Below are 26279 nucleotides of genomic sequence, written 5' to 3'. Positions count from 1 at the left end.
TGTCTTCATTCTTTTGTCTATTCAAGATAGAATTTCAGTATTCTATTCATGTGTATTATTTGAAGGGCCCTTTCTGTTCAAGTTACAGAGTTTGGAAAGACGATTTACAAGGAAATTGGCTGATTTATATGAAAACGCAGTATTACTTTAGGGAGAAAATTATGAAAGCTGAGGTAATGGTTACTAACAAAGCAGCCTTTCACATTAGACATTGTAGTGTAGCTTTGTGTACTGGTTCACAAGGTGGTAAGCTTGAACAGACAGTTGGGAAAATAGCAAGGAACCTGAGCAGTCTTAAGAGGACATTCCCTATCAAGCCTCATTGGTATTACCTTGAGGCAAGGTCTGGGTATTTCTAGTTTTCAACGTCCGTAAATAAGCCCGAGGATAGCCTTATTCTTCAAAGATGGTTTGAGGAACACAGCCATTGAGAACCCATTCATGGTTTTCCTGAAATTATCAACTGAGGAGTGTGCACCTGCGTTTTGGATGGCCGGCAGATGAACCACTGTGTTACTCAGCGCTCTACTAATAAGTTCCGGCATCGGATCAAAGCCATCAGATGTTCACACCGAATGTGATCATTGGTAAAATAGTGTATTATAACTGTATTTATATTGAACAAGGATATGAAGTGCTAAAGGTCAATTAATACCCCACTCCCACTCCACTCTTTCCTTTGTAAGACTTGATGCTGGCCATGTCTTCGTCTGTGTGCTACCCAAACAAAAAATAATTCCTGAAAAGGGGAGATTCAAATTCTGTGTGGTGCTTCTGACTTTAGAAGGGTCAGTCTTAGACACTTTGAGAAGTGATACAACTGCAATAACCACATATAAATGACCTGATTAAATATCAACATCTCTTCAAGGATACTTTTTAATAATATCTTGACTTCCCTGGGTAATTTTTCCATAAATCTTTGTAAAGAACCGTACAGAGATCTGCCCAAATAACGCAGTGGCAATCGCCGTCTTCATGCCTGTTGCCACTTTTTTTCTACTGAATCCATGCTCTTACTCTCCTTGTCAGGAGGATCAGTGAGGATAGTGCGACCACAAGGGATTTACGTCCCGTCAAAACTATGAAGGAGCAGACTGATGGACAAATGCTTGAGAATAGAAAATCTTTGCAAGGAGCTTTGCATTTCTTCTGAAGCCCGGAAGGAGTAGACTTCACTGAAAACACAGACAGGAACAAATGTATAGCTGGTCCTATTAGACCAGGAATAAATTGGTAAGAGGCCTGGGTGATATATGGCACAGTTTCAAGTACAACCAACATGCTGGCAGAAGGAGTCGGGATTGGTATGTTAAATTTTGCTGCACCTCTTACAAAGACTTCATTTAAGGTGTTAATGTCGTCTACAGGTGACAAAAATTGGAAGGGAATCAGCCAGTGTAGGAGAATAATTTAATTCAGATGAAGGAGACAACTAGAAAGGAGAGAGTCTATGCCTTGTAGCTTCTGTGTGAACAAGACCTTATGCTAGATAACCAGGAACATTTGAAATAAGTGCAAGGCCTCGGAGATTAGGTTCCTGAGCAAGGTCTCCTACTTGTGAGTGGACTCATTGGTTTCGAAGGCTTTGCTGGTGGAGATGGAGGTTAAGAAATCACAGGAGTCTCACCACGTGGCATAAGACGGAATCCGCCAGGGAACCAGCGGAAGCGCACACGGCAAGGAGGTGAGCCCAGATGTTTGCGCACAGTGTCAGCTGAATACCGGCAGCATTTGTAGCCCTTCTGAGTGAACGCTTCAGATTTTTCCGCCCCGGAGCTCGGCAGCTCGCCTGACTTAAAGATGGCCGCCCACTACCTAACTCGCGCCTAGAGCGCTGGAAAACATAACGTCCCACTGCCAATAAGAAGCGTTTCACCTTGCAAAATCGAAGTGGCTGCCCTACACCCTCAAAATAAAGCCCCACAGGAAAGGGGATATCTCCCCCCATCAGCGACTGGCCTGTAAATTGAACATGTTCATTACCAATAGCGCCTGACTTAAAAATGGCGTCCGTTTGTGTTCATTTAGTCATTTTTCGGCGCGAAAGTTTGAGGATTGTAGGAAATATATGAAAAGTTGAGGGGAGCTTGTCTTCAACAGCCTAAAGCTATGAAATACTGAACTCTACCACATACACACGCATGGCACTACCTTTTCTCAACACTGCTACGTCTACAATTGTTCTGGTGAAAGGAGCCATAATTCTGGTGTAAACACTCTGTTAAAACTCTGTTAAGCTCTGTTAAAGCCTCTGTGCCATTCTGTGATGTACTAGCCTACCTCACGACGCAACAGGTAGCCAAAGCCCTAAAGCAAAAGATTGAGCCCTCCTCGGGAAGCCACCGACAACATCAGCCAGTACCCCGTTACCTCACAGACCTTCTGGTAGTACGGAAACGTAACCCCTCAACATGGCGGAAAGAGACGAGAAGAAGAACGCAAAAAAGGTAAAACCGGCACCCTCTCTGTCAGATTCCCCCATCAAGGCAAAGTCGGACGTCAACAGTACCCTAGAAGTGATCCTGATAAAACTGGCAGAAGTACACGATCTAGCAAAATCAACCAAATCCAATACTGACGCTATGCAATTGGAGCTCACTGCAATTAGAGCTGACATGAGCTCGGTCCACAAAAGCATAGATGAAGCTGAGCAAAGGATTAGCGACTTGGAAGATAAAACCAAAAATGCCTCCGCATCCATGCGGCAAATTCAGGGATCAACGGACCAGCTCAGACGCCAGGTATCGGAGTTGGAAGACAGAAACAGGAGGGGAAATGTGCGCATTTTTGGAATCCCGGAAAATGCAGAGAAAGACGCGAATTCCTGTGTGGACTTTTTAGAAGCTTGGATCCCGAAAATAACAGGGATTTCCTTCCACCACGAATTTGAACTCGACAGAGCCCATAGGGTGCCGAGCTATATCCCTCATGGCTACAGAGGCCCGCGCCCACTGATCTGCAAACCATTAAGGCATCAACATACAGAAGCTATACTGCAGTTCGCGCGGCGAAACCATAAAATCACTTGGGAGGGCCACACTATAACTTTCACCCAAGACTACTCGAAAGACACGCTTGAAATCAGGAAGGGCTTCCTGGCACAAAGAGAAAGACTAAGATCGAAAGGAATTCAATACTCTTTCGCTGGCCCGGCGAAATTCAAAATCACCATTCAAGGCAAACCGAAATTCTTCACGAGCCCAAACGCATTGGCGCAATTCATTGGAGACTCCACTTCACAAAGCATGGACTTGTCAAACAACCCCTCGAATAAACGCAAGACAAACTCGTTAGAAAATGTGAATTCAGACTCTGGTCATGGCTGATCCCATCGTTCTATTCTCATACCTCAAACGTGTTGTCTTATTAATACAGCGTCCAGGTTTTCCTCCTGGAATTGGTTAGACAAGCTAATACTTACCTTTTGGCAAAATCATCTCCTTGTAGACACTTGTAGACACTTGTAGTCACTTGTAGACACTTCCATCTTAGTTTCAAGTTCCATTGTTTCATTGTGTTTTGGTGTGTTTGTCGCCATCAGGTAAGACCACTCAGGATCAGAGCCTTGATCACTCATGGTAAACTGACGTTTTCATTGAACCTCCTATCACGATACTTAGCTCCTAGACCACAGCTCAATACACGTGTTAAGCTATGTTTTGTAAACCATTAATGGAACAAAATGTTTTGGGATATGATCCCTATCATTACTTCATATAGATCTTTAGGGATCACCCGTGAGAAAGATCATTCTCTGCAGAAAATCCTCTTCTGATTACCTTGTTTCAGAGCACGGCTGTTTTCACGAACCAACCCTGCACCGTATATACAAATGAACAGTCATGGAGTTACACCCTTTTAACTCCTACTTCTATCCAATGCGCTTATATGATATACTCTCTCAGGCAATTTTATGTCCTCCTTAAGGTTCACTGTATCACAATTTTATGTGTACATGCTTATTATATTTAGCCGAAGCGGACTGTTACTTAACAAAGCGCCTTAAGCGCAGTAAGAACTTGATGTTACTGATGTTATTCCCTGTTATTTCTATCATTCTAAAACCTTCCTGCGTTGCAGATGAACGGCAATGCCGTCGCAGCTCCTAAGTTCTTTTGGAAGGGATGGGGGGTGGGGAGGGAGGTGGGGAGAGCAGGGGGGAGGGAGGAAGGGGGGGAGGGTAGGGGGGGAAAGGGGGAAAAAAAATTCTGGATTGTTTCAGCATGTGTTCAATGTTTATGGTTAATGATTCCACTCACCTTTTTAGCTTTAGAAGTAATGCTATCCGAGACCTTCCTTATGATTGACCAAGGTAGCACATCAAACATGATCTCAAGACACGATAACTCAAGACACGATAATCCTGCGAAAGCCACTACAGATGAAACTCACGCGAGACAGAACCATACTAAGGGAACAATTCGTTCGCCCATACTTGTCATCCACTTAATATCCTATAGCTTAATGTTCACGGCTCTACCACTTGATCAAGAGCGAAGACCTAGCTATCAATGACCCACAATTCTTCTATCACGGAGGGCCTTAACATTGTCTCCTTTAACGTTAAAGGACTCAACCACCCAGTCAAGAGGAGGAAAGTTCTAGAATATTTGTCAAAATCCAAGGGTGACATCCTCCTCTTGCAGGAGACTAAATTATCGAAGGATGACGCTGAACTGATAAGTCAACATTGGATCTCACACACTCTTTGTTCGCCAGCAATTGGCAAAAAACGTGGAGTCCTCACCCTAATAGCTAAAAAATCTAACATCTCTGTAATATCGCACACTCAGGATCAGGATGGCCGCTTCATCATGGCTCACCTGCAAAGAAACGATTACCATATCCACGTCATGAACATTTACGGTCCCAACACTGACGACCCAGAATTCTGGGACTCATTGGCCCCGACCCTAGAATGTGTACCTCAGGGAGAATTACTGATAATGGGAGGCGACTTTAATTTACCCCTTGACCCTATAACGGACCGCCACTCTTCCTGTTCCTACCAACCGACCCGCTCACATACTAGTCTACACCGTCTATGCTCCAGATTCAACTTACACGACTCATGGAGACTCCAACACCCTGACGGCCGCGATTACACATTTTACTCACCTCCTCACAATTCCTACTCAAGGATAGATTATATCCTTGTCAATAGCCCCTTCACACACCTCATAGAGGAAACCAGCATTGCCCCTAGGTTGATTTCTGACCACTCGAGCATTCAGACCAAATTAGTGGGTTCCAGGTCCATTCTCCCCCCTAAAAGATGGAGGTTCAATGATGAAATATTTTCTGAACCGGAAAACAAGCAAAAGATTGAGAACGCCATCCGAGACTATCTCGCCTTAAATGACACCCATGACGCGGACATAGCAACTGTTTGGGAGGCGCTTAAGGCCACTCTGAGGGGTGTAATCATAGGAATTAGAGCTCATGCTAATAAAAAACTAAACAAGGATTTAACCACTCTAGAAGTCAACATTAAAAATCTAGAAGCCACTCATATTGCAAATCTCCAAAATCATATGATTTTAAACGAACTTACTAAGCTGAAGTATGAATACAACTCGATACTCAGCAAAAGAGCGGGGGTCTGGGTTAACAAGTTCAAGGCTCTTAGGACATGCGAAGGTAATAGAGCTGGTAAAGTCTTAGCGTCATACTTAAAACACAAACAAAAACAATTCAATATCGCCTCAGTGAAAGATAGTAATAATATCGTCCAAACAAAACAGGACCTAATCTTACATACCTTTAAATCATTCTATCAAGACCTGTATAAAAATAATTTGTGCTTTGACTCGGAAGAGTGTAATAAGTACCTAAACTCATTAGGCCTACCTAAACTCAATGACACGGATAATGCCACTCTGAACTCTCCGTTCACCCTACAAGAGGTAACAACATCTATTAAAACCCTTAAAGGTAACAAGGCACCTGGCCCTGACGGTTTCTCCGCCAGTTTCTACAAAGAACTAACGAACTCGCTGAGCCCGACTCTCTTAAAACTGTTTAAGTCCTTTAATGTAACGAAAGGTATAACAAAATCGATGAGTGAAGCCACCATTATAGTCATTCCTAAAGACGGCAAAGACCCACTGTTAACCAAAAACTACAGACCGATCTCCCTAATCAACTTAGACTGCAAGATATATGCAAAGATCCTAGCCACACGACTAAATTCGCAACTACCAAAACTAATTAGTACGTCGCAAGTAGGCTTCATGAAGCAGCGCATGTCCAACGATAATACAAGACTACTCTGTCACGTCATTGAAAAAGCCAGACTGCTCGCAGACCCCGCAGTTGCTATTACTCTTGACGCAGAAAAGGCGTTCGACAGAGTGTCCTGGCTTTTCCTTAAGAGCTGTATGTCCGTCTTTAATCTTGGGGACACATTCATTAACTTGGTAATGGCCCTGTATCTATCACCTACCGCACGCATTGCCATAAATGGATTATCAGACCCTTTCTCCCTTGAGCAGGGGACGAGGCAGGGCTGCCCCCTTTCCCCTTCGCTCTTCCTGTTAGCAATGGAACCCCTAATAGCTAATATAAAAAACAACGAATCCATTAAAGGTGTGAAATTTGGGAATAAGTGCGTCAAACTTGCCGCCTATGCGGACGATATCCTGATTGTGACAGAATCACCAGATACCTCTATCCCTGCACTAATGTCCACCATTGACAGATACTCCACATACTCGGGATACAAGCTCAACCGGGATAAATCTGAGGTCAAACCACTCAATATTTTAACAGCCAAAGAGGTACTAGGGAACTCAGGGCTTTGCTGGCAAACAGAATTTGTGAAATACCTTGGAATTGAATTCGGCGACTCCCTTATGGAGACCCTCCAACGGAATGAAAAGTTAACCTTAAACAAAATCAAAACCCTTTTGGAGGGTTGGTCCCCTCGCTTCATTACGTGGTGGGGTAGAGTGGAGACCATTAAGATGATGATATCACCACTGGTTAATTATCTCCTATCTATGCTCCCTCTTACTCTTACGCCTGACTTCTACCACAAACTAGACATGACTATATCAAACTTCCTTTGGAAAGGGAAAAGAGCCAGAATCAGCATAAAAAAACTCCGCTTAGACAAAACCGCTGGTGGGGTCAACCTACCTGATTTCAGAAGATATGAAACCGCCTTTCTCGCCAAGCAGGGAGCCCATTGGCTCTCGCCTTCACCTGACTATACTCCAGTTTGGCTAGAAATTGAGAACGAGATTCTAGAGGGTATCTCCCCTAGCGCGGCCTTCTCTTCTAATTTGAATAGACTAACCCACTCCAAATCAATATTCCATAACACAAAATGTGCTCTTCTAAAATTTGACAGACTCCTGGAAAACAGCATTCGAGGATCACGCTGGGAATCCTTATGGGACAACCGTAACATTTTATATAAAGGTAAACCCCTACACATTACATCATGGATCAAAAAAGGCATACTTTTTCCGTATCAGCTGTTTACGGGATCATACCCTGTCCCATTCGGTGACCTACAAACCAAATACGACCTCGAACCAATTGAATTTTATAACTTCCTTAACGTAAAAACAGCACTGACCAAAGCCAAACTCTCCCGAACTACACCCTCCCTTCCTTCATACCTAGCCAGGGTGAACAGGCTGGGACACCAGGTTTCTGCCCTCTATAAACTTAGTCGCCCTCAACATTCTAGCCTCATTACCCCAATTACACAATTCTGGGACAACCTTGCGTCCAAGCCTATTACAGAGATGGATTGGACCAATACATGGATATCCTGTATGAGACACAAAATCAGCCCCACACTTTCGCAAACAAAATACTGGCTCTTGCACAAGGCCTTCTGGACACCGGCGCGATTATTTGCACATAATATTACCACAGACGCCTTCTGCTGGAACTGCAAGCACGCGGAGGGTGATCTATCTCATATTATCTTAGAGTGTGACTGCGTAACACAGTTTTGGGAGAAGATATTTGAATTTATATCAAAATTATTCCACATTACACCGATTAAGGAGCTCCCCTATCTTGTTTTCGGATTCACCCAAGACCCTTCCCTTGAAATAGAAGATAGGGCCTTACTCGACCTCCTCCTCACGGCGGCGATCAAGACAGTCCTTAGTAACTGGAAAGATACCAATAAGGCCAACTTCTCAGGGTGGTTGAACTGGATTATCAGTCTACGCGGTGCAGATAACATCGCACTTCAACAGACGCCGTGGCGTCCCCCCATGAGAAAACTGTGGTCAACCCTTGATAATTACTTTACGACGCATAAGCCACCTTAAGATAGTCGACCACTGTTTTTGCTTCACAGGCACTAGCACTTGCATTCTCCCATCACCGTATCGCCTTTCATGGTACCCTTTACCGTGTAGCCAGGGCTATACAATATCTGTCTCTAAATGCTTGATGAGTGTGCGATACATGTTCTGTTACCTTCGGCGAGAGTTATTGGTTACCGTACTCTTGAATTTTCCATTGACTACTGTTGTAACGCATTATGTGGCGCTTTCAAACTGTACACTTCTGAACATAGATGTACTACTGGTTCTAATTACTGTTTGTTACTGCTGAAACAACCAATAAAAACCTTTTTGAACAAAAAAAAAAAAGAAATCACAGGAGTCATTTGAAGCTGTGAAGAGGTCAAAGGAACTGGTGACACGGGTGATGCTGGAGTGAAACAGCGGGATTCTGGCTCCCAAGGAGACAGAGTAGGTGAAAGGCTGACTATAGACATGACCTTTTATTGGAAGAGTACCTTCATGAGTAATCATTGTCCAAGGACCTTCGCATCCTTCTGCTTTTAAGATTTTAAGACGGCAGAGCCATCATGATGACAGTTTCAGCCTTGAAGGACGAGAAGGTGGAGAATGGCCACTGGGCCTTGACAAAAGCAGAGATGATGTCTATCCTTCAAGCCTCAACGCAGATTGTATATTCACCCTAAGGTTACAGTGCCAGCTTTCACACTATGCCACCCTATTGGCTAACGCTGCTCTTAATTTCCTTTAAAAAAAGTTTGCGAAAGATGTTTTTAGACACTTTTTACCAATGTAGTGACTATTTGATTTAAATTGATTTTAAAATAAAGAAATAATTTTGACCATATTAGCCTTCAAATACCCTGCAAGTACGGATTCATTTTCCTGATTTAAGCGTACAGCGACTGAAAATATCTTGCGCATAGGTACATGTTTATACATATATTTTTGGAAAGTGATCCAGGACGGCGCACAGGAGATAGTCAATATAGTGCTTACCATCACCAGGATGAGAACCTCAGATGTTCACAGTTCCTCAATGTTCATAGTAAGGGTGGCATAATAAGAATTCGCATATGGGACAGCTAGGTTCCAACCATATGGAAATCAGCCTTGATCCAGTATCAAAAGAGCAACTCCAACCCAACCTGTTAGTTCACATTCATTCAACAAGAGAAGTATTATTTGAATGTAATTTAATTCTCTTTGAAAGTACGTCAGCCATGATCCAAAACAAAGTAGTGTGGATTTTTGCTAGCTCAACTGCTCAAAACTACCCTAAAGAATCCCAGTTGGTTGCAGTGTTTCAAAGAAAATGTCATTGTTCACTTACTGCACTTAATTTTTCACTTATCTGGTCAAAACATAAGTCACTACATCTTGTCTTAGCCAATGGATGAGCAATTCCAACATTACATTCTTCGAAGGTAAATTAGTGTACTGTCCCTAACTATCATTTAAATTCTTCAATTTTTGCAGTACCTCGTTAAAAACAACTTCGCATGTATAAACCGCATCATCAAAGAAACACTGAAGAAAGAACAATTTTACCTTGTAAACATGGCGCCAGTTCTTGCCATGGTCGTTCAATCGCTTCCATACCATGCTCATGATCTCGGAGAATGCCACCACATTATAAGTTAGGTCTGCAATCTCGGACATGAGTGAGCTGGACGGGCCCCAAGGGTCATTGGATGTGGCCTCTCGCACCTTAATCTCTGCCTCAGAGTAGTTATGGACAATGTTTTTCATCTGGCGCCGCAGTGAAGAAGTCGACATGTTGGCGGTCGACGTGGTATTTAAGAGAAGGCTGGAAACCTTCAGACCAAACCGAGTGCTATAAACGAAAAGGAGATCTAAAGTAAGCGAACATAAACCCACAAGCCGTGGAAGGGAAGTTTGTGGTCAGAGAATGGAGGGCACCAAGGACGCCGGTAAGTTTGAAGCTTTATTACGACAGGTCCATGTAGGGGCCTGGAAGGCGGTTGGATTCTAGCATGACTGCAGTTCTATAGATGCATCTGAAAGTAGAACAAAGACAAAACAAATTATAAGATTATAAGATGATGCATGTGCGATCAATACTACACAGTGGAGATAGACATTGGCGAATTGCAAACAACCACATTCATGAGAATATAGGAAGAATGATAAATAATTTCTATTGATGTAATCCATTACTGTTTTGCTGATTCAACGGAATACGCGATGTAGCGGGTTTAGAGCATTGCGTGGCATTTTGGCGAAACACAAGAGTACATTAGCAGTACAACAGCAAAACGCAACTACTCACCTCTGTGTCCAGGAGCCTTCTCTTCAGCTTCAAGACAGTGGCGTGATTAAACTTGAGGGGGCTCCCTGCCAAGTTCATGCAGGGGGACCCGCACACACCCAGTCTGGAGCTTTCATGCCAGGGACCTGCCAGTGCCAACGGGGGGCACTGGTGCTCCGCCCCCCTGCACAGCGTGGGCCTCTAGGCCCTTTGTTATGTCACTGCTTCAAGTATGTGGGTGGGACAGGAACATACCAAGACAGGGCACTTTCATGCCTTCAGCTAAAAGCGGGGAGGTAGAATATAATCTGTCTTTGTTCCAAGTCCTTCAAAGATTATGTGAACAGGGTGTTTGTTTTTTCCAAAAAGTTGTGATAAGAGCCCAACAGTTTCCTCTATAACATTTTGTTATGGACTTTATCAAATGCATTGGTCAAATACATATAAACCACAAAAGTATCTGGTTGGAGTCAATAGTACTCTAATTCATGTTGCAATAAATTGACTTATTCGAGCAAACAACAATACCATCTAAAGCCTATTTGCATTCCTGGAAATATGTCTTGTTCCTGTAACTAGCCCTAAAAAGGAACCAAGGAACAAATTACTTGCCTTCGGTAAGAGACACTACAGCAGATTCCTCGCCTGGTGAAATTCCCCAGGCGCTAAACTGGATCCAGAAACTTTAAAGCCATTCCTTTGTGCATCAATGGATGGTGGATATCAGATGTGAAGGCATGCGGACACCAGTTTCTTTTGGATCTCGGCCCACGCCGTCAGACACAGGGCCATGGAAATAAAGCAACATGGATATCTTTAAATTTGGCATCTTATTAAAGGACTTTGTGAGTCAATTCCACAGAATGGGGAGAGGGGTGGAGTGGTAAGGAATCTGTGGTTAAATAGAGTTTTACCAGAAAAGGTGCTATCGAAGGTAAGTAACTTGTCCTCATGATAGACACTTCTAACCACATATTCCTCAACTTGTGAACAGATACCAGAGCAGTACACCTCCTCTGGTAGCCAGTCTGTGGAATAACTTAGACCAAGAAATCCAGCAGGACAGATCGGACTATGTGCCAGTCCCACAGGTCCTGGCTATCCAGGCAATACCGCTTCATGAATGTGTGGAGGGATGCTCACTTAGCAGCCTGCCAAATGTCCATGATGGTCTGAGGCAAGCATGCATATAGCAGCCAGTTTTCAAGGTAATGGAAGACTGGTATTCACAACCTCAGCAAATAGGCAGCAACCACCACCATCGCTTTTGCGAACACACGAGGTGCACTGGTAAGGCTGAAAGGGAGCACTGAGTACTGAAAGTGCTCATGGTCTACCTGAAACCATAGGTAGCATACGCAGAACTGTAAGATGGAAATGTAGAAACAGGTGTCCTTCAGGTCTAATGCCGGCAACCAGTCTCCTGTATTCAGGGAAGAAATAAGTTTGTCCAGAATGAGTATCTTGAACTTGTCCTTCCGAAGGAAGGAGTTCAGAGAGTAAAGGCAGGGAATAGGATGTAGGCCTTCATCCTTATTCAAGAAGTATTAAGAATAGAATCAGTCTGAATCTCTGATCAGTACCCTCTCAAAGGGTTCCTTGGTCAAAACATCTTGAACTTCTCAGAGTAGAGGCAAGTGGTTCTCGGGAGATGTGGTGTGGCAGGCATCTCAGAGTGAGTCAGAAAGTAGAGGGAGTAACCATTTTGTGCAACCTGGAGTACCCACTGCTCAGATGTGATGCTACTCTACCCTGGGAGGTAAAGGTGATGTGACCTCTTACAGGGGGATCATGTGCCACGAGGACATTTTAAAGTGCTTTTGCAATGACTGCAGAAGAAGGGGCAGGGGGGTTGGGTAGTGCTCTGCCCCTGAGGGCCTGGAAAGGCATGAGAGGTCTGTTCTTGCTGAGCCATGGATGGATGCTGCTTCTGTTTGTATCCTTTTCTGGAGACTTCAAAGGAGCAAAACTGCTGGAGGAATTGCACGAGAATCCCAGAGTGCGCTGTCGCCTTACTAGCTTTTTATCGCTCCAGGAATGAGTCTGCCTTGTCTCCGAAGAGACAAGTGCCATCAAGCGGAATGTCCATAAGCAACAGTTGGACATCACTCAAGAAGCAAGTGGAGCTAATTCAAGTGTGGTGCCGAAGCACCACAGCGGTCCCAAATGCCCTTCCAAAGCAGTTGGTAGAGTCCAGATGAAGAAGTTACTGACCTTCGGTAACGATATTTCTGTAAGAAACATATGTTAGCTTTAGATTCCTTACCTTAGAATTACCCCCAGGCATCAGACTGACCCGGAACGTTTTTCGCCAGCAGTACCCCGGTGCGTCGAAAGGTGGTGTCGGTCAGCTTCGAATTCATCGTTGGAGTTGTTGTCGCCGGGATGATGTTGTGGTAGCTACATAGACGCCGCCCTTGCGCGCGGATGTCAGTTCTGTACATGACATTTCACGCCAGAAGCGCCGAGCCATGCAGGACACTGACAACTGGTGCACAAAACTAGGGCCTTGAAAGGAAATCCTTAACCCTAGAAGTCAGTTCGCAAAACGGGGAGGATGGGTGGGGCGGTAAGGAATCTATAACTCACCTATGTTTCTTACAGATATATTGTTACCGAAGGCAAGTAACTTGTACACCTAAAGGAAACAGTTAGTTATAGATTCCTTACCTTAGAATAGATACCCCAGCAATACCAAACCCAGAGGTGGGTCTGCGAACCAAGTTTACACCAGAAAGTCCTGGAGAACAGAACGGTCAAAGAAGCTATCTCTCCGGACATGGTTGTCCAGGCAGTAGTGTTTGGTGAACGTGTGCATGCGATGCCCACGTAGCTGCCTGTCAGATGTCACTGAGGGGGACTCCACGTCCCAAAGCAGTGGTAGCTTGGAAGAGCAGGCTTTGATGCACAAATCAACCCATCGAGAGATGGTCCGTTTGTGCACGGCCAGAACTTTTTTGGCGCCCACGTAGTCAAAGAGTTGGTCATCCACCCAGAATTGTTTTGTGCAATCCAAATAAGAGTAAAGCACACGTTTTGAATCCAGACGGTGGATCCTCTCTTCTTCTCTTCTTCTTTGGAAGGATGTGGAGGGTGAAAGAAGGTGGGCAAAGTGATGTTCAATGTGGAAAGAAGTAACCACTTTGGGAAGGAAGGATGGACAAGTTCGAAGGACAACCTTGTCCGGATGAACAGCCAGAAAAGGTGGTTTAGAAGAAACAGCATGGAGCTCACTCACCCTGCGAGCAGAGGTGATGGCCACCAGAAAGGCAGTTTTTAAGGTCAGAAGCCTGAGAGGACAGTTATGCAGCGGCTCAAAGGGAGCGCACATAAGATTTGTAAGAACCAAGTTCAAGTCCCACTGGGGCATTACGAAGAGAACAGGAGGAAAAAGAGGAGTAATGCCCTTAAGGAAGCGATTTACAACAGGGGACCTGAAAAGAGAAGGCTGATCAGGAAGCCTAAGAAAGGCTCAAAAGGCCGAGAGGTAGCCCTTAATAGTGTCCAGAGCAGAGCCCTGCTGGGCCCAATAAAGAAGGAACAAGAGAACCTCAAAAAGAGGGGAGGAAAGAGGCTTGACAGCCTTTGCTGTGCACCATGCCACAAATTTGTTCCATCTGCAGGCGTATACCGTCTTAGCGGAGGGATGCCGGACGTCAACTGTCGCCGCTCAATCTCCATGCAAGGAGGTGGAGGCTGGAGAGGTACGGGTGGAGGACCGTAACCTGCTGCTGCGACAGAAGATCCTCCTGAAGAGGCAGTCTGATCGGTGGATCAATGGCCATGTGTAGCAGCTCAGGATACCAGACTCTTCGTGCCCAATCCGGAGCCACAAGAATGACTTGGGCCCGGTTTCGCTTGATCTTCAGCACTCTGGGCAAAAGTGGTATGGGGAAAAGGAGGATAGAAGACCGCAACTCCACTTGCGACGAAAAGCGTTACCTAGCGAGCAGAATTACTGACATTGCGCGCTCTCTTCAGTGGCGAATAGATCTAACCAAAACTCTCCCCACTGTTGAAAGAGACCTTGCACCACCTCCGAGTGAAGATGCCATTCGTGAGCCATCATGCACCTACGGCTGAGTTCATCCGCCCTGGCGTTCAGCGAACCTGCCAGGTGTTGAACCACCAGGGATATGTCCTGATGTTCCAGCCACATCGAGAGGCAGAGGGCCTCGCCATAGGGTCCACGACCCCACCCTACCTTGTTTGTTGCAGTACCACATGGCGGTGGTGTGTCTGAACACCAGCACTACTCTTCCCCAGACAGAGGGAAGGAATGCTTTGAGTGTAAGACGAGTCGCCTGAACCTCCAGAAGGTTGATGTTGAGCCAGGACCGCGCCGGAGACCATAAGCCACTGATCTCGACCTCCCCCATGTGGCCACCCAGTCTCAGAAGTGATTGATGCATCGGTCACCACTGTGAACTCTGGTTGGGGAAGGGGGAGGGATCTGCCATCGACCCAAATCTGGTTCGTTAGCCACCACTGCAATTAGTGTACAGTGCCCTCTGAGATCTGGACACAATCGGACAGGTTCCCCTGATGTAGTGCCCACTGGAACTTCAGGTCCCACTGCAGAGCCTGCATATGCCATATGGCCTGGTCCACCAGCAGGATGCAGGAGGCCATCAGGCCCAGTAGCCGGAGAGTCATCTGGACCGAAACCAGGGATAAAGGCTGAAAGATTGGAATGTAATCATAGCCCGAATATCCCAGACTTGCTGTTCAGGAGGTAACTGCGTCGTGTCCAGAACCACTCCGATGAAGAGGAGCTTCTGAGAGGGAGTCAGGTGTGACTTCCGCACGTTGATGGAGAATCCCAGCGAATGCAGGAGGTTGGCCGTAGTCTGGAGGTGGGCGACGACAGCCTGGGGCAAGCCCGTCTTCAACATCTGCGCAGATGAGCTGCGACCACCGCCATCACTTTCCTGAACATCCGAGGGGCGCTTGTAAGGTCAAAGGGGAGCATGGTAAACTGAAAGTGCTTGTGGCCAACTGTGAACAGCAGGTAACGCCGATGGGATGGCAGGACGGGACGGGGATGCGAAAATAAGCGTCCCTGCAAATCCAACGCTACCATCCAGTCTCCAGGGTCGAGGGCAGACAGGACCTGAGCTAGCATCAACATTTTGAACTAATCCTTCCGGAGGAAGCGGTTGACGTCCCCGAGATCCAAGATAGGACAGAGTCCTTTGCCCTTCTTGGGCACCAGAAAGTAGTGGGACTAGCAACTACAACCTACTTCTGGTACAAAAACTTGTTTGATGGCTCCCTTGGCCAAGAGTGCTGAAACTTCCTGTTGGAGAAGGGCCAGATGATCCTCCGACATGCGTTGGTACTGAGGTGGCATGGATGGAGGGGTAGTCTTGAATGGGAGGGAGTAGCCCCTTCGGACTATTTGCAAAACCCACCTGTCCGACGTGATGGTGCGGCAGTGGAGGAGGTGATCGCGAATCCTGCCGCCCACTGGCAACTGGTGGCCCTGGAAGGTCGGACTAGGAGGGTTTGGAAGCTGTGGCAGAGGGGTCTGATGTGGACTGGCCTGCCCGCTGGCCCCCAGAACCACGGTGGTGGTTCCCACATCCCTGGCCGCGCAGGAGATGAACAGCTTGCGGTGGCCTGCGGCACGGGACGGTGTGGGCACACCTTCCGTAGCCACAAAAGGGGCGAAAGCAGACTGCGCAGGGCGGTTGGTGGAGAGGGCCACGGACCTGGCCGCAGCCAGAGTCTCCATAAAGCGCTCCAGCGAGTTGTCCGCCTTGTCACCGAATAGGCGACGGCCATCATAGGGCATGTCCATAAGAGTGGATTGGACATCCCCTGAAAAACCAGTCGACCTCAAACAAGTGTAGCGTTGAAGGGCTACCGACGTGGAAATCGTCCTGCCTAGTGAGTTTGCGGTATCCAGCCCACAGCGGATGGTAAACTTTGCTCCGTCCCTCCCTTCGGCAACTGCACAGGAGAGTACAGCTCGGGCCACTTCCGGGCAGTAGGGCAGCACTTGCCCCACCGTATCCCACACGGAGTGGATGTAACGGGCCAACAGACATGCAGTGTTTACCAACCGCAGTCCCAAGCTGGAGGAAGAAAACATCTTCCCAAGATGGTCCAGCTTTTTGGATTCCCTATCAGGTGGTGCATTAGGGAATGCACTGGTGGAGGTGGAGGCTTGGACCACCAAGCTCTCAGGGGTGGGGTGTTGGGAGGGGAAAGAGGGGTCGGCCGGGAGGTGGCATCGGGCAATCATCCTATCCACAGGAGCCCCTCTGCTGGGCCTGGACCAGGTTCCCAAAAGGATTTCAGTGAGGGCTTCATTAAACGGTAGCAGGGGCTCCGAAGAGCTTGCTGCCAGTTGAAGCACCTCTTTCAGGAGGTTAGTCCTGACCGCCACTATAAGTATCCCAAGGGGGAGAGCCTCGGCCGCCCTACGCCACACCACGGTGTAAGATGCTCCCTCCTCCGTAGCCACAGTAGGAGGAGACAACATGCCACGGTCTGGAGAGGTATCCAGACCACTGGCTTTCCCCAGTTCCTCTCTCCAGTCAAGTTTGTAGCCCAACTGGTCAGTTAAAGGGTCTCCAGACCCCTCCAAGTCCTCCTCACCTTCCTCTGGCTGCTAATCTGGTCTAAAAGAGCCAGGGTGGAACAGGGACACAAAAGTACCCGTTGGCGCCGGATCCGGGGTCGGTCGATGCCAGTCCAGCTCAGTGTCTTCATCGAGGTGGAGGCCAGGGTCGACGTCAGCTGGGGACACAGCCGACGCTGCCTGAGGACGTGGTGCGGGTGGAATCAACGCCAGGGGAGGTGTAACGATGTTAACCAGCGCCAAAGGCCCATGGCCCCCAGCAGAGTCTGCGGGGCCCGAAGGGGCAGCGGCGGAGTCGGGCTGCCCAAAGATGGCATGCATCGCTTTGTAAAACTGGCGAATCTGAGCAGGGGTCGCTCCAGGTCTCGGGAAGGGAGGGAAGCCAAGAGTCGACCCTTGGGGCTCTGCACGCGGAGCACCACCCGCATCCCTCGTCGCGTTGGCTGACAGACAGAAGTCGAAGAGCGACAATGCTTCTTCGGCGACTTCTTGTGCTTCGACTTACCTGACCCAGAAGACTTGGAAGAAGAATGATGATGATGATGACTCCGTGACCTGGCTCTTGAACGGCGTGCAGCCGACTGCCGGGCCTCGAGAAGCTTTCGGGACCGTTCCCACAACAACTTCGGATTCATGGTATGGCAGTCGGAGCACGACTTGGGGTCATGGTCGCGCTCCAGGCAGAACAGGCACACGCGGTGAGGATCCGTCACCGTTGATAGTCGGCTAAGGAACCGCAAGTTTGGAAGCCGGGCATCCCGGACGTTCACCAGGAGTGGAAGACTCGAAGACGGTGTCGACAAAAGTTGGCAAAAAGTCAGTCAAAAAATTGACTGCCGGTACCGCTCTCTCCGGATCTGCTGCTGACTGGCCCAGAAAAAGAAAGAACTGGCGGCAGCCTGCGAGGGCCGCGTCTATGTAGCTACTGTGACGTCATCCCGGCGACCATAACGCCAACGACGAACGCGGAGCCGACCGACGCCATCTTTCGACACGCAGGGGTACGGCTGACTAAAAACTTTTCGGATCCAGACTGATGCCTGGTGGTAATTGTAAGGTGAGGAATCTATAACTAATTATTTATTTCAGATACAATTTTATGGATTATGCCACTGTGTCCAGGCCATCTTGTATAAGGTGCTATAAGTTGGTCTGATTGTCAGCTGGAACGGCTGGCAAGATTTCAGCCACCATGTTCCACAACACATGCAAGTATTTCCCCACATATTGGGGCGCTAGGTGGCGCACTGGCATGATGGCCGCACTAGTGTGAGGCTCCTACAGCCCGGAACATTGATCCTCTTATTATCCTGCTTTAGATCCCAGCTGCCGTCTGTAAATTGGCTGGCAGACTACGGAACCCCCCCGGCAGCTTAACTGAGATTTTGGTGTGGCTAGGACCCGCCCTGCCCTTATGGTGGCGAGCGGAAGATCTGCCCGAGGCGCGGCGTGGCTGGAAGTGTAGTGCTGCGGTAACCCAAGTACCACTAGAGGCAGAGGCTGCACTGTGGCGTATAGGCCCGAAGAAGACGCAAGCGTTAGCGGCCCTGAAAGCTCTGTGCTGCCCGGGATCTGTTGGGGCTTAGCAGAGAAAGCCCCCCGGGACACGCCAGACAGAAGCGGTCGGTGTGGACAAACGAAAGCAAGTGGCGGGGGCGAACGAACTAGAGCGGCACCAACAAGCAGCGGCGGCAGAAGGAGCCGGGCCCGCCCTGCATACAGTGAGAGGCGCTGGCGCTGGACGGCGCAAATGGAGGCCCGCGCTGATGGCGCTTTGACGGGAGGTGTGGGGGCTCTGTGACACCCTTGGCTGCGAGGTGGAATTGGAGCTCTGCAGGAGGAAGCCCACTGCGACTCTACCCCCCTCCCTCCCTACCACTGCAAACGACCTGGATGAGTGCTGCTGGTGCCATTGGGTAGAACAACCATCGCCTGCACACTTGCGAGCAGTAAGGACGGGGTGCCAATTCCACACAGAAGTGGCGCAACCGCCATTTTGAGTAGCGACTTGCTGGGCAACATTAATGACGCAGCGCACTGCTGCCGAGCGCACAATGGGCTGCTTGTGACAGGATACTGAACGGGGGAATGGAATGGCAGAGGTAGAGGCACTGAATGTTATAACTCGGAACGTCAGAGGACTGGGGGACCCCAGGAAGTGGAGACAAACCTTGGCATACTTGGACAGACATAAAGCGCACATAGCAATGTTACAGGAGACACATTTCACTCCCCAGTCACACAACTTTGCTAGTAGATGGACAGAGCATAGGATCTTCTCCTCATATTCCTCCTATGCGAGGGGAACAGCGATACTTATAAAAAAAAAATGAGTGCCATTCCACCTAGCGGGTGAGACTTGCGACCCACACGGACGTTATTGTCTAGCATGGGGGAGACTGGGGACCATTTCCATAACCATGGCCTGCTGTTATGGGCCGAATGCTGATGCAGGCTTTTACACCTCGCTATGGGCCAGGATTTTTTGAGGTGGGATCTGGCCACATCATCTGGGGGGGCAATTTTAATGTAACGTATAATCCACGCTTAGACAGATCTCACCCAGCCCCGCACCATTACACTAGAGTGTGCGAAGTCTTACAGGACACTATCACCACTTATCAATTGATAGATGCGTGGCGACACTTGCACCCATTGAAGCAGGAGGGAACACACTATACGGGCACAGGCAGCTTCATGGGCGAGATTAGATTATTGGCTCCTATCCAGGGGATTGGGACCTGCGGTCACCCGGGTGCAACACTTAGCTAGGACATATTCAGATCACACCCCGGTAGCCCTTGCTCTCTCTTGCGCTGAATTTGAAGCGCCACGTAGAGTTTGGCGAATATATGCACCTAGTTTGATGGACACGGTCTTTCAGGAAGAACTAAGGGAGGAGATACAAGATTTGTTTGTTCGCAACAGGGGATCGGTGGAAATTATATGGGAGGCATTTAAGGTCACACTACGCGGTTTTTGTATATTAAAGGGGGCAGGGGTGCTAAAGGACATCGTCAACACACTACGCACACTAGAATCCAGGCTTAAAACACGGAGATGGCTGCGGGTCCGAACAATTCGGTTCAGACCCAGTTTCAGGAAACACTCACTGAATATAGGGACACAGCACAACGGGAGACTAGATTTAGAGGAAAGTACTGGACGGCCAGATGTTATGGAGAGGGGAAGAGGCCGGGTAGGGCCTTAGCACAGCTAGTCCGATGGCCTCGCTACTCGGGCCATGTTATAGAACTTGAAGATCAACATGGGACAGTGTGTCACGATACAGCAACTATTTTAAATGCTTTCACGCAACATTACTCACATCTTTACTCCTCACAACGTGCGGATGTCCTAGATTTAGACAGCTACCTAGGGGACGTTTCACTGGCTTGGCTGAGCGATGTACAACGCACCTTTCTGTGTGCGCCATTCGAGATAGACGAGTTCCGCGAAGCCATCATGGGGATGCAGTCAGGGAAGGCCGCAGGGACGGATGGAATTTCGGGCACAATTCTAACAAAACAAACATAGATCTGATAGCCCCCAACCTGCGTGAGGTATATGAGGAGTCACTGGAGGTGGGAGTTCTTCCCGTATCCATGTGAGAAGAGCTACTAATTTCATTACTTAAGCCAGGGAAGGCACCTCAGCACTGTGATTCATACAGACCATTGTCTCTCCTCAACTGTGATGCCAAAATTTCAGCTAACGTAGTTGCAAACCGATTGAGATTACTGATGGAAAACTTGATCTTACCAGATCAATCAGGTTTTGACCCCGGGAGAGCCACATCCCACAACTTGAGAACCCTTTTTTGCCATACTAAATAATGTCTCGTCTGACCTACCCCTGGCCGCAGTATTCTTGGATGCCACTAAAGCCTTTGAATCACTCAAATGGGAGTACATCTTTGGGGTGATGACACGTATGGGATTTCCACCCCTCTTTCTATCAAGGATCAGATTATTGTATGACACGTATGGGGTTTCCACCCCTCTTTCTATCATGGATCAGATAATTGTATCAGGCACCAGTCGCGAGAGTGCATATAAATGGGCGCACGTCTCCGACATTTCAAATTAGCAGAGGTACCCGGCACGGGTTCCGCTTTACCTTTTATTGTTTGCCATAGCGTTAGAGCCATTGGCAACACAATTGAGGCAGCATCACAGGGACAGAGCGCTACGGTGTGATTTGCGACAAATACTTATATCATTATATGCTGATGACATCACCCTGTACATACGTGACCCGCAGCAGAATCTGAATCCGATCCTTAGGGAGTTCATAGTGTTCGGGCAGTTATCAGGAATTCATATCAACTGGGGCAAATCAAGCATATTCCCACTGACTGCCGCTACAGCTCCTTTCCCACTAGATTATCCACTGGAATGGTGCACTGACGAACTGCGTTATTTGGGGATCCGAGTGACTAGGGATAGGGAGGAACTTATGCGGATAAACTATGGCACTGCCAGAACCCGCATATAGAAGTGTGTCTCGTTGGATTGCGTTACCCCTCTCAATGGCGGGACGAACATCTCTAATTAAAATGGTGGTACTCCCCCCAACTGCTCTACCATTTTTTAAATATTCCGTACTTCCGAGGAGCCTTTTTTTTTTAAGACACTAAAGTCGGAAATGACGCGTCTGGTGTGGGGCAGCAAGCAGCCGAGATTGCAGTGGGATATCCTTACGCGACCGTATTCACAGGGGGGATTTGGGATCACCAACTTTGAACTTTATTATAATTGTGCACAGGCTCACTATGCATGGCTCTGGATGGCACAGTCAAGATGTATGCCTCAGGTTGCGGCTGAACACTGGCTGGCGCACCCAGTCCCCATTGATGGTGCCCTACACGAAGTGACTAGCCCCAGAAAGCGTATGCCTACACCGGTCACGTGCACGGTCACAGCATGGCAGCGGATCGTTCGTATGCTGAATACCACTTTGCTGTACTCCCCGCTGTTGCCACTCACCTACCATTCAAACATGCCCATACTTCAAGAAACAATATTCCATAAATTCAGAGAGCGTACTAATATTCGTACTTGGGGGGGGGACCTGTACCAGGATGGACTTTTTCGCACAGCAGAACAAATGCTGCAGGGCATACAGAACACCTCACTTGACTTTTTTTTTTGCAGAGTTTTATATAGCGCGAACTAGACCCGAACCAAATCAGGTATCAGAGCGCTTTACATATCACCAGTTACGTTATATGAGGACTCATTTTAGGCACGGGGTGATTAAGTGATTTGCCCAGAATCACATGAGGTTTTGGCGTCGTTACCTGGACTCGAACCCAGATCCCCAGGTCCGAGGTCGAGCGCCCTAGCCGTTAGGCCAACTCCTCTCCCCTTATTTCTCTATACTCGTTTGAGGCAGGGGATAAGATTTCTCACCGCAGACTTTGATGCCGCTGCAAGTTATACTGCAGAGCGTGGCGGCCAAACGCCTAGTCTCGCTGCTTTATAGGACGGGGCACACACAGAGACCTGCTGGCCACGGCCTCCTGTGCCTGTTGGAGTACGGATCTGGGAATTGAAGTGACGGATGACCACTGGGAATGTTGCTGTTCGCAGACAGAGGGTATCAGCCAGCAGTAGACTCCGCATTCTACATTATAAATTCCTAGATAGAGTATTCTACACCCCAGCTACGTTATTCAGGTACCGACTAAGGGACTCAGACAAGTGATTCAAACATTAAAGAAACTATACACTGTATGCTTTAATAAAAAAATCAAACAATATCAAGCGTTAGCATCTACAGCACTGTTAAAAGTGAAATGGAAAAAAAAATCTGCAATAGCGTCTCATGTCAAGTGTGCCACTAGCAAACCAGTATAAAGCAGCATGACACACCGGGGATTCCATACTCCTAAATGGATGCTACATTTGAATTTAATGGCTCATTGGCATAAGAAGTGTGCTAGTGGGCATTGGGTATTGCAGGAAACGAACAACTGAGAATGTGTGGTGTGCTCTCTGCTGCTCCAATGCATTGCTTTGGCCACTGATGGGCTTCTCCTACAATCCCTGAATTGCAGTGGCCGAGGACATTGAAGGTGGGAGCACGAGTATGGTTCTTCAGTGTACAAGCAAGTTTCTACTTTGAGACATGCACCGTATAGTGATCCTGTACGGTGGCAAAGCTGTTGTGCCCATACAGCTCACTATAACATACATTTGTTCAATGTGTGAAAAGCATGTTTCTGCAAATGTGCACTATTTCTGTGTGGATCCACGCAGCCAGATGAGCTGGGGTGTCTTCATGGTGGGTTACCGAGACCAGTGTCAGCCAGAGAGCAGCTGTTACAAACTCCTGGGGAGATGTTAGGCGTTGTCACCAGCAGGGACCCATAACAGAGGGTGTCTGAGAGCAATAAGTGGTCGAAGAAAGCATGCACAGACTATTCACGACATAACTATGCTTGATGATGCCAGTAAACAAAACTGGATGTTCACACGATATGGGAGTCTGTGATGAATACAGAAGCAAGGGGTATGTTATCTGGGCAGCAGCCCTCACTGGACAGCAGTTCACCAAGCTAAATAGACAGCTGAGATCATTAATATTCTTCCTCACCCCCAATATTTGGGCACCTTCATTAGAGAAAGCAGAACGCCAATACGGCTGAACGATTGCTACAGCACTGTGTGAATGAGAATACTTGTCTGACGTTAAACAATCACAGCTCTTCAGCCAGGGCTCATTGAAAACATGATGGGAACTATTAAATCCACCCAGCACTCTTGCACTCCTCACATAGTTGAAGTCGTCCACTAGCAGCCGCATTCCCACCTCTACCAGGCAGCAATTAAACTGCTCACCTCACAGTAGTGGAGATTGGAAGGGCTGGAGCTGAGGAAAATGGTAATCATTTTCCTTTTAAACCTCTGAAACGCACCAGCAATATTATCTACACTTTATTTTTTTTGTGGGTCTTCTTTGGTCAGCCTCCGCATGCCTTTGCTTCCTGTTCTCAGGTTTGTATATTTTGCCGCCGGCATGGCCACTCGCATTCTCCTGTACATACCTCTTCCTAAACCCGATTACCAAGAGCCCAAATCAGGAAGTAGAGATTAGCATGGAAGGAACTAGGAAAAATAATTGTCTATTATTTCCAATTCATGTTTCCTGATTTATTTATTCTTTTGTCGTTGTGTGGTAGGCAACACAGCAACTGAAAATGAGAATCGGCAGTGGGCATGGATAAGAAGAGCTCAAAGCTGTGATGGCAGTGCTTACCTTCTCACATAATAATAATAATAATCCACATTTGTAAAGCGCACAATCACCCGTAAGGGTCTCTAGGCGCTGGGGGCCGTCGGGAAGATTAAGCAAGCTATTGCCCAGAGTCACATGGTGCTGGGCTAACCTGCCGCCGGAGCCGGGGATCGAACCCTGATCCCCAGATTCCAGCGTCAGTCGCCCTGGCCGCGGCGCCACACCTCTCCCACCATAGACCCCTACACTGGCCTAATCATGTCGGATGTCTTACAACAGGCTTGTAATCAATCTTAGATCCTTCCGCTACCTGAATGGCATCACTGTGATGTCCAGGATTATGTGCACCAAGCCACTACATTAAGAAGTTTACCCTTGCCTAGAAAGGAGATGCACCAGCAAATTCCCTCCAGACAACCTCGCAGGTAGAGGGAAAGTAACAGACTGAAAGAATAGGCACAAACAACAGTAACATGCATAGGTCACGAGGGAGTACTGGCAACATCATGTCATGTTGTGTATATAAATACGTTGGAAGTTCATGTATGAGGTTAAATCTACCAGAGTCCTAAGAGAAAGAAATCGGTAGTTCTTTAACCTTCTTCACAATCAATCATGTCTATCTCATGGAGCTAGAAAATAATGCCAACTGTAATGCGTTTTGTTGCTAACAGGACACACAGTCAGGGGTAGCGGTCAGCTTACACAGTCCCCATCTGACAGATCAATACATATGTCAGAAGTGTTAAAAATAACATTCATAAATGTAAAGAGGATATCAAAGAAGTATGGATCATTGAAGGTATACAGTAGGTAAAAGATGAAGAGGTGAACAAGTGAAGGAATAATGTTAAGTACACCTACATGAATAACAAAGAATCTACGGGAAATGGGCCTGAAAAAAAAAAAGGGAAAAAAAATTGATAACTGAAATTTTAATGATGAAATATTACATCTGCAACAACTCAGTCTCAAGAATGCCAAATCTTAGTATGTCCCCTCCAGTGTAAGTTGCCTACATGTTTTTTAGCGCCTATCTGTATCCTGAATGCCATTTTTTTGTTTTTTTACTATGTTGCTCCATTATTCAAAAGTAAGCCATTGTAGGTGCACCACTGAAAAGAACGTTGGTCCGTCAGCATTATGTCACATAGGCTGTGACACAACTTCATACATACTAATGCACTACAAAGAATAGCAATATCTAGCGGTATTTTCAAAGTGCATTAACATAAAAGGAAAAGCAAATGTTCAGGAAAGGACAGAGGAAGGATTTACAAGGTGATATCTGCTCTGTGAGTACAGTTTTCAGGAAAATGTCCAGATTTCCCAACTCACTCCAACCGCTGATTTTACATGAGCCTTCAACATAAACCATGGAGCTCCTCCTTAAAGAGAAGCCCGAAATAACTACCCTGACATCAAACAATTTTACAAGCAAGACATCATAGATCACTCTAAAGGTCACATTGCAATTTATAATGCACCTATGTTAGAGCCTACTATAAACAAAGATAAAGATTCTGGCATCTGGAAAGAGCCCAATGGTTATAGACGGTGGCTTTAACCGTTACTGAAAGGAAGTCCAGACCAAGCCACGAAGATTAAGAAACATTTTTACAAGTGATGAAGACAGATCAGACAGACGCTGTCCCATAATCACACGGTGGAAGAAACCACAGCCACACAGTTCTGAAAGCCACAGAGCTATGTAACCACCATGAGTCAAGAGTTTTCTTCTTCCTTGCTGCTGCAGGCAGAGTTCGTGCACAAACTCTGGTAGTGGGGATAGGAACAGGGAGCGTCCAGGGGGTGGAGGTTGTGGACGAGTGCGATAAGAGCAAAACAAGATAAACGAAGCAGGCGGACAGCGGAGATAGCCGTATGTCTTTGCGAA

General features: G+C 47.3%; 1 protein-coding gene across 16 annotated transcripts in view; it reads right to left on the bottom strand.

Annotated features, from left to right (window-relative positions):
• Positions 1 to 26279, bottom strand: part of EPN1 (epsin 1) — a 533434-nt gene that overhangs the window by 359967 nt on the left and 147188 nt on the right. For all 16 annotated transcript variants that reach the window (XM_078654885.1, XM_078654881.1, XM_078654889.1 and 13 more), the window contains exon 3: positions 9831 to 10300. In XM_078654885.1, the coding sequence (XP_078511011.1) occupies positions 9831 to 10058 (228 nt within the window). In that variant the 5' untranslated portion in view covers positions 10059 to 10300. The remainder of the gene's footprint in view (positions 1 to 9830; positions 10301 to 26279) is intronic.

The sequence above is a fragment of the Lissotriton helveticus genome, chromosome 7 (genome assembly GCF_964261635.1).
Source record: "Lissotriton helveticus chromosome 7, aLisHel1.1, whole genome shotgun sequence".
NCBI classification, from domain to species: domain Eukaryota; kingdom Metazoa; phylum Chordata; class Amphibia; order Caudata; family Salamandridae; genus Lissotriton; species Lissotriton helveticus.
This window is presented reverse-complemented; position numbering and strand designations above follow the sequence as displayed.